Source organism: Ornithorhynchus anatinus, chromosome 16 (genome assembly GCF_004115215.2).
Source record: "Ornithorhynchus anatinus isolate Pmale09 chromosome 16, mOrnAna1.pri.v4, whole genome shotgun sequence".
Classification (NCBI taxonomy): Eukaryota; Metazoa; Chordata; class Mammalia; order Monotremata; family Ornithorhynchidae; genus Ornithorhynchus; species Ornithorhynchus anatinus.
Genome location: NC_041743.1, coordinates 1012342 through 1020446, shown reverse-complemented (window position 1 = coordinate 1020446; position 8105 = coordinate 1012342). Strand labels below are relative to the sequence as shown.

Here is an 8105-nt window from a genome sequence, read left to right as displayed (position 1 = left end):
GGGCTCTTTCCACTGAGCCACGCTGCTTCTCCAGCGCTAAGCGCTGTTCTAAGCGCTGGGGTAGATTCAAGATCATAATAATATTCGCTAAGCGCTTACTATGTGTCACTGTTCTAAACATTAGGGTAGATACAAGGTAATCAGTTTGGACACAATCCCTCTCCCACTTGGGGCTCACAGCCTCAATCCCTATTTTACAGATGAGGTGACGGGCACGGAGAAGTGAAGTGACTTGCCCAAGGTCACAGAGCAGTGTGCAGACTCTATACTAAACGCCTGGAAAAATAAAACATAGCCGGCGGACACATTCCCTGCCCACAGTAAGCTTACCACCATGGGGCTTTGCACAACCTACTGAGTGCTCACCTCCTTTCATTCAATAGTATTTATTGAGCGCTTACTATGTGCAGAGCACTGCACGAAGCGCTTGGAACGAACAAGTCGGCAACAGATAAGTCGGCAACCTCCTCCAAGAGGCCTTCCCAGACTGAGCTTCCCCTTTGCCCTCTGCTCCCCCTTCACCTCCCCTCAGCTAAGCCCTCTTTTCCCCCGCTCCTCCTCCTCTCCCTTCCCCTCAGCACTGCGCTCATTTGTTTTTATATTTTTATGACCCTATTTATTTTGTCAATGAGGTGTCCATCCCATTCATTCTTTTTATCGTAATTACGTTGTCTTGTTTTATGTCCGTCTGTCTCCCCCGATTAGACTGTGACTGGGCAGGAATCGTCCCTATCTGTCGCCCAATTGTCCATTCCAAGCACTTAGTCCAGTGCTCTGCACATAGTCAGCGCTCAATAAATACTATTGAATGAATAGTACGTAGGTGTCCAGCACAGCAGTTAGGTTCTCAGACAATATCGTTGGTTAGGGAAGAACGACTGTCCCGCCGATTTCCAAATGGCGTTTTCCTTGCCCCCTAACAGTCATCTGTAGCAAAATTCACTTTTTCCCACTTCGCTCCCACCCTCTCCCTCCAAAAAAACCCAAAAGGATCCAGGCTTGAGCTCCCGGAAGCTCTTTTCCCATTCGAAGGGGAGAAAGAGCCCAGTGGAAATCTCCGTGTTCAGTTGCATCACCAGTGGTTTCCTCTTAGCAGACGGCAGGCTCGTCATCAGCCTGAGCTGGGAAAACCCCACCCTCACCATCTCACACAGTCGGGTCACAGAATCCGGAAAAACACCGGTTCTCACCCACGGAGATGCAGAATTGGAGGAAACACTTTGCTGTTTTCCGCAGGACCCTGCTCCTTACCCGTCTTCGTTTGGAGCTGCTAGAGAGAGGAGCGCTCCCAAGCCACAAGGCAGATAATAATAATGTTGGTATCTGTTAAGCGCTTACTATGTGCTGGGCACCGTTCTAAGCGCTGGCGCAGATAAAGGGTCATCAGGTTGTCCCACGTGAGGCTCGCAGTCTTCATCCCCATTTGACAGATGAGGGCACTGAGGCACCGAGAAGGGAACTGACTTACCCCCAGTCACACAGCTGACAGGTGGCGGAGCCGGAATTCGAACCTATGACCTCTGACTCCCAAGCCCGGGCTCTTTTCACTGAGCCACGCTGCTTCTCTATGACTTTTTTTTTTTTCAAACGGTATTTAAGCGCTTACCCCGTGCCAGAAGCTCTACTAAGCAAGGGGATAAGTAAAAACTAACCAGGTCGGACACGGTCCGCGTCCCAAATGGGGCTCCCGGACTTGATCCCCGTTTTCCAGAGGAGGGAGCTGAGGTGAAGAGAAATGAAGTGACTTGACCAAGGTCACGCAGCAGACAAGCGGCAGAGTCGGGATTGGGACCCCCAGGCCGGCGCGCTCTCCGCTAGACCACTCCGATTCTCCGGACGAGGACTTGGAAAAGTGAACCGACGGAGACGGGGTGAGAGGAGGGGCGTTTGACAAGACGGTTGGGGCAAAAGCCGGGCCCGTGGTCGGTGAACGATGGTAGAGAGGGGTGAGGGCAGGGGAGGCCGGCCCTGAGGGTGCCCGCTGGGGCTGAGGGCGGCCTCCGGAGCGGGGCAAGAGACCAACGGATCCCTCTGCTCTTCCAAGGTGGGACTGGGCGGGACGGCGGACGGTGAAGCTCCCGGACTCCCCGGAGCCTGCTGGAGCTGCGGCCCCCGGGGCAGGGAATGCGTCTCTTATCTTGTTCTATACTTGTCTATGTGACCTTGGACGAGTCATTTCTAAATGTCCACACATTCCCTGCCCACAGTAAGCTTACCACCATGGGGCTTTGCACAACCTACTGAGAGCTCACCTCCTCCAAGAGGCCTCCCAGACTGAGCTTCCCCTTTGCCCTCTGCTCCCCCTTCACCTCCCCTCAGCTAAGCCCTCTTTCCCCCTGCTCCTCCCCCCTCCCTTCCCCTCAGCATTCTGCTCATTTTTTATATTTTTATGACCCTATTTATTTTGTTAATGAGGTGTCCATCCCCTTCATTCTTTTTATCGTAATTATGTTGTCTTGTTTTTGTCCGTCTGCCTCCCCCGATTAGACTGGGAGCCCGTCATTGGGCAGGGATCGTCCCATCTGTTGTCCAATTGTCCATTCCAAGCGCTTAGTCCAGTGCTCTGCACCTAGTAAGCGCTTAATACTACGGAATGAATGAATTTCTTTGGCCTCAGTCCCCTCATCTGCAAACTGGGAATTCAATCCCTTTGCTCCCTCCTACTTAGGGCGAGGCCCATGTGGGACCTGAGTATCTTCTATCTACCCCAGCACTTAGTACAGTGGTTGGCACATAGTAAGCACTTAAATACCAGAGTTATTATCGTATGGACCCGGGGAGCTTCAGCCGCTCTCGCCCTCCCAAGACCGAGCCTCACCACTGCACGAGCGAGAATTTAGGACCAAGGACCCGGTGGAGGCGGACTGGGAACTTTCGGAGTTTTTATGGGAAACCGAGACTCGGCGAGGGGTGCCGGGGAAGGAGCGGGGAACCCCGGAGCCCGTTTCACTGGGAGCACGGGCGGGAGCGAAGGTAGGAGGGCGGTGCTGAGGCATCGACTCTTCCTCTCCCCACCCCCGCGGGAGTCCAGTTCAGCCCCGGGCGCCTCGACGGCGACGATCCACGGTCCGGGCGGCGCGAGCGAGCCCCTCGGCCCCGAGCCCTCAGGGCGGGCAGGCTCCGGGCCTGCCGGCGGGTGGTACCCGAGCGGGCAACGCCCTGGCCTCGTCCACGCGGTTCTTGTGGACCTGGAAGGCGGGCGTGACCCAGGAGCCGCAGGAACACCGCTCCCCGCACCAGCTGAAGGAGCCCAGCTTGGCGCCGCATTTGGGGCACAGCAGCTGAAAAGCGGAGCGGGGGGTCGGCACTCAGAGACGGATCCCGGGACCCCCGAGGACCCCGACCCCGGGAGCCGGTCGTGAGGTCTCCGGGATCCCGGGAGGCGCTTCTGCCTCGGTTCCCCCACCCCCAGGAGCTGGGAAGGCCAAACGGTCCCCGTCTGCCAAGAACTTCGGGGTCACAGGGCCAACGTCCGGGCTTCCGAGGCAGCAGACCGAGGAGCCGAGCGTCCCGAGGACCCTGGTGACCACGGCGATGGCCGGGTAGGGAGGGAAGAGACCGGCCGTCCGCCTCTCCCGTTTATCCCCCTGAGAGACTGACGGACCCGGTCCGAGGGAGGAGCGGAACCGGGGCGAGAGAACCGCCCCAGAGAAGGGCGGCAGCCCGACCCCCGTTCCCTGCCTCGGAGGCAGCGGGGCCGGAGGTGGCCGAGAGAGGGACCGGGGCTCAGAGAAGAAAGAAGGGCTCGGTGGGCAGCGTGGCTGAGGGGTAGCCGAGGGGCCGGGCAGGCTGGCCAAGGGGGCACGGGGGGCCGGGCAGGTGATCCTTCCAGGGGTTCGGGAATTGAGTGGGAGAGACCGGATGGGGGGGCCTCGGCAGAGGTCGCAGGGGAGGGCCGGGAGGCTAGGGGAGCCGGGGGAGGTGGGAGACGCGGGGGAAGGGAGAGCGGAGGCAGGTAAGGGGGGATGTGGGGAGAGAGGGGGGAGGTGGAGGCAGGGCCCGCTGCCCTCACCTGTCCTTCCATCACCCCGAGCAGGGCGGCCTCCATCCACTGCACCGGCTCCACGAAGTGCGACGTGCAGGAGGCCGGGCCCGCCGCGGCCGGCGGGTAGACCGGCGTCTTCCTCTTGTGGGCGAAGGCCGCGGGCCCGCTGCCGCCGGGGTGCCCCAGAACGCTAGAGCTGCGAAACAGGGCCCGCCTGCCACCGCCACGACACGTGGACGGACGGAAGGACGGACACAAAGAGAGGCGCGGGCCCGCTGGTGACCGGGACGCCCGGGGTTCCGGGACACACACCACGGCACCCTTCTGACAGCACCGACCAAAAGACCCCAGCTGGTCAGCCGGTGGTCTCAAGTGAGGGCCCACTGAGGACTGAGTGCCTTACTGAGCGCCTGGGAGAGAACACACGTTCCCTCTAGACTCTAAGTTTGTAGTCTCTATATGCTACTCTCCCAAGTGCAGAGCACACGGTAAGCGCTCCGTAAATATGACTGACCGCCTCAAGGAGCTGACCGATTGAGTCTTGTGCCAATCCTGAAGGTGGGAAAGAGGCCTCAAGCTTCTCTTTGCTTTCCCAGCGCTTACTACAGCGAGTGCACATCCACTATCTACGTCCACTATTGGTTCCGTGACTACGGGGACAGATTTGTCCCCGAGTCCCAGTACCCCATTTGACTCTAGACCAATCAACGGGGTTGAGCCTACGCCCTTCGGTCGTACCCTGAGTTTCCGCTTTGCTTAAAAAACCGCGCGGCCAAGTGGCCCTGGCCTGGGGGTCAAAAGACCCGGATTCTCCGTCTGGTTCCCTCACACGCCTGCTGCGTGACCTCAGCCGGGTCACTGCAACTCTCTGTGCCTCAGTTTCCTCATCCATAAGAGGGGATAAAATTCCCGTCCTCTCTCCCTGCTTAGACTGTGAGGTCCAAGTCTGATTATCTCGCGTCGGTGCTGGGCACGCAGTAAATACTCTATTATTATTAGCAGTGGAAAAAGTAACAGTTTCCAACCGGAGCCCACGGAAAAGTCTCTGTGGCCTTATTTCCTCTTCTCCCACTCTCTCCCGTGTTACCCTTGAACTTGGGATTTGCGCCTTTTATTCATCCCTCCCTCATCCCATGGTATTGACGTGAATATCCGCTATTTATCTACAGTAATCAAGTCTCTCCCCCTACGCTTTAAGCTCGTTGTGAGCCTACCGACTCTGCTGTATTGTACCCTTAGAGAAGCAGCGTGGCTCAGTGGAAAGAGCCCGGGCTTGGGAGTCAGAGGTCATGAGTTCGAATCCCGGCTCTGCCAACTGTCAGCTGTGTGACTTTGGGCAAGTCACTTAACTTCTCTGTGCCTCAGTTACCTCATCTGTAAAATGGGGATTAACCGTGAGCCTCATGTGGGACAACCTGATTACCCTGTATCTACCCCAGGGCTTAGAACAGTGCTCGGCCCATAGTAAGCGCTTAACAAATACCAACATTATTATTATTATTACCCTCCCAAGCGCTCGGCCCAGTGCTCCGCACACAGCGAGCGCTCGGTAAATATGGCCGGATTGACTGATTGATTAGGGCCCGATATAGGGTCTTACCTGCACTTTCTACATCTGTAGAGGGTCTCCTCTCTCAGACCAGGGGATTCGGCGTCGGGGTCGGCGGCAAACACTTCCCGAGGCAAATTCCGCAGCTCTGCAGGGACCGACCCAAGCGGCTTCAGGCGCCGCCGTGTCGCGCTGCATCCCCGCCGCCCCAGGAGCGGGAAAGAAATCCCCCGAGGCTAAAAAATCAGGCTCACCGGGGTACTTCTCCGTGACCTTCTGCAGACGATACTGCTTGTAACTGGGGTTGGAAGCGTCCACTTGACAGCCCATGGCCTCATACAGCTTCAGCTGCTCTTCGAAACCCTCATTCATTCTGAAACGACAGGTTGACCGGCATCACCGGGGCCCCGGGAGACGGGGGGGGGGACCACGAGAGCGGAACCAGAGGTGCCGGGACTCGGGGGGAGGCTCCGTCGCCCCCGGGGACCCCCGACCACAACGAACTCACTTGGCCTGGGGTCTCAGGGCCCGCACCCTCGCGTAGGCCTCCTCGAAGCTGAGCTGCTGAGTCTTCATGAGGAAAGCGGTCACTACGGCTACGCTCCGACTGACCCCCGCATGGCTGGAAGAGGGAAACCGACCCTTTTACGTGGAAGGAGGGGGATCCTGTTCCCCGCTGTGCTTGGCCTTGGATCATCTAGATCCCGTCAGTCGTCAATGGTATTTCCCGAGCGCTCACTGTGTGCGTGACACTGTACTGAGCACTTGAGAGAGTACGGTATAACGATACAGTGGATAGAGAAGGGGCCCGGGAGTCAGAAAGACCTGGGTTCTAATCCCTGCTCTGCCACTCGTCTGCTGGGTGACCTTGGGCGAGTCGCTTTACTTCTCTGGTCCTCAGTGGCCTCATCTTTGAGTGGGGATGAAGACCGGGAGCCCCAAGGGGGGCAACCTTGCATCTCCCCCAGCGCTTAGAACAGAGCCTGGCACCTAGTAAGCGCTGAACAATGCCATCACTCTGATGATGATGATGATGATGAGTCCCCCCTCCCTTCCCCTCCCCTCAGCACTATGCTCGTTTGGATATAGTTTTATGACCCTATTTATTTTGTTGATGAGGTGTCCAACCCCTTCATTCTATTTATCGTGATGAAGTTGTCTTGTTCTCTGTCCGTCTGTCTCCCCGATTAGACTGCAAGCCCGTCAATGGGCAGGGACGGTCTCTATCTGTTGCCGAATTGCCCATTCCAAGTGCTTAGTCCAGTGCTCTGCACCTAAGAAGCGCTCAATCAATACTATCGAATGCATGAACAGTGCTTAGTCCAGTGCTCTGCATCTAGGAAGTGCTCAATACTATCGAATGAATGCATGAACAGTGCTCAGTCCAGTGCTCTGCACCTAGGAAGCGCTCAGTAAATACTATTGAATGAATGCAGGCTCAGTGCTTAGCCTGGTGCTCTGCACCTAGGAAGCGCTCAGTAAATACTACTGAATGAATGCATGTCCAGTGCTTAGTCCAGTGCTCTGCATCTAGGAAGCGCTCAGTAAACACTATTGAATGAATGCAGGCTCAGTGCTTAGCCTGGTGCTCTGCACCTAGGAAGCGCTCAATCAATACTACTGAATGATCAGTGCTTAGTCCAGTGCTCTGCATCTAGGAAGCGCTCAATCAATACTATGGAACGAACAGTGCTTAGTTCAGTGCTCTGCACCTAGGAAGCGTTCAATACTATCGAATGAATGCCTGAACAGTGCTTAGTCCAGTGCTCTGCACCTAGGAAGCGCTCAGTAAATACTACGGAATGCATGCACGAAAGGGGGCTTCCAACGTAGCGGGGGCTCCCCCCTCCCCGCTGTCCCCCGGTCACCAGTGGACGAGCACGGCGCCCCCGCCGCGGCGGACGCGGCCGATGAAGGCGGCGCAGCGGTCGAGGCTCCCGAGCAGGTCCTGGCGGGGCTCGTCCCGCACCGGCACCACCAGGGTCTGCAGGCCCCCCTCCTCCGCCTCCTGCTCCGCCGCCTCCTCCTCCTCCTCCTGCACCGTGAGCAGCGCGGTGACCGTGACCCCCGCCCCCGCCCGGGCCGCCCGGGCCGCCCGGGCCGCCGCCGCCCCGCCCAGGAGCAGCCCCGGCAGCAGCTCCACCGCCCCGCACAGCATGGCAGCCGCCCCAGCCGGCCCGCGCCCAGCCCCGCCCGCTCCTCCGCGTCGTCATGGCGACCGCGTCCATCACGGCGTAGCCCCGCCCTCCCCCCCCCCGCGCGCGTCGTCATGGAAACCCCGCCCGTCGCGCCCCGCTCCTCTGCGCGGCCCCGCCCGCCACGCCTCTCGTCGACACGCCCCCTCCCCGACGTGGCCCCGCCCACCACGACGTCATCCTCTCCCGCCTCCCCGACGTAGCCCCTCCCATCACGCCCTTTCCCACTCGCCTAACCCCGCCCTTCTTGACGTCACCCCGACGTGGCCCCGCCCACCACGGCTTCACCCCTCCCTCCTCCCCGACGTGGCCCCGCCCGTCGCGACGCCATCCCCTCCCTCCACCCCGACGTAGCCCCTCCCACCACGCCCCTTCC

The 8105-nt window shown here is 58.9% G+C and overlaps 1 protein-coding gene across 1 annotated transcript; it reads right to left on the bottom strand.

Annotated features, from left to right (window-relative positions):
• Positions 1-2862: 2862 nt before the first annotated feature.
• DUSP12 (dual specificity phosphatase 12) lies at positions 2863-7692 on the bottom strand. Its single transcript, XM_029080939.1, has 6 exons — positions 7403-7692; positions 6043-6156; positions 5789-5907; positions 5586-5682; positions 4013-4199; positions 2863-3281 (listed from the first exon to the last, which is right to left on the bottom strand). The coding sequence occupies exons 1-6, from the start codon at positions 7690-7692 to the stop codon at positions 3105-3107; spliced, it is 984 nt and encodes a 327-aa protein (XP_028936772.1). The 3' UTR covers positions 2863-3104.
• Between the last annotated feature and the right edge of the window lie 413 nt (positions 7693-8105).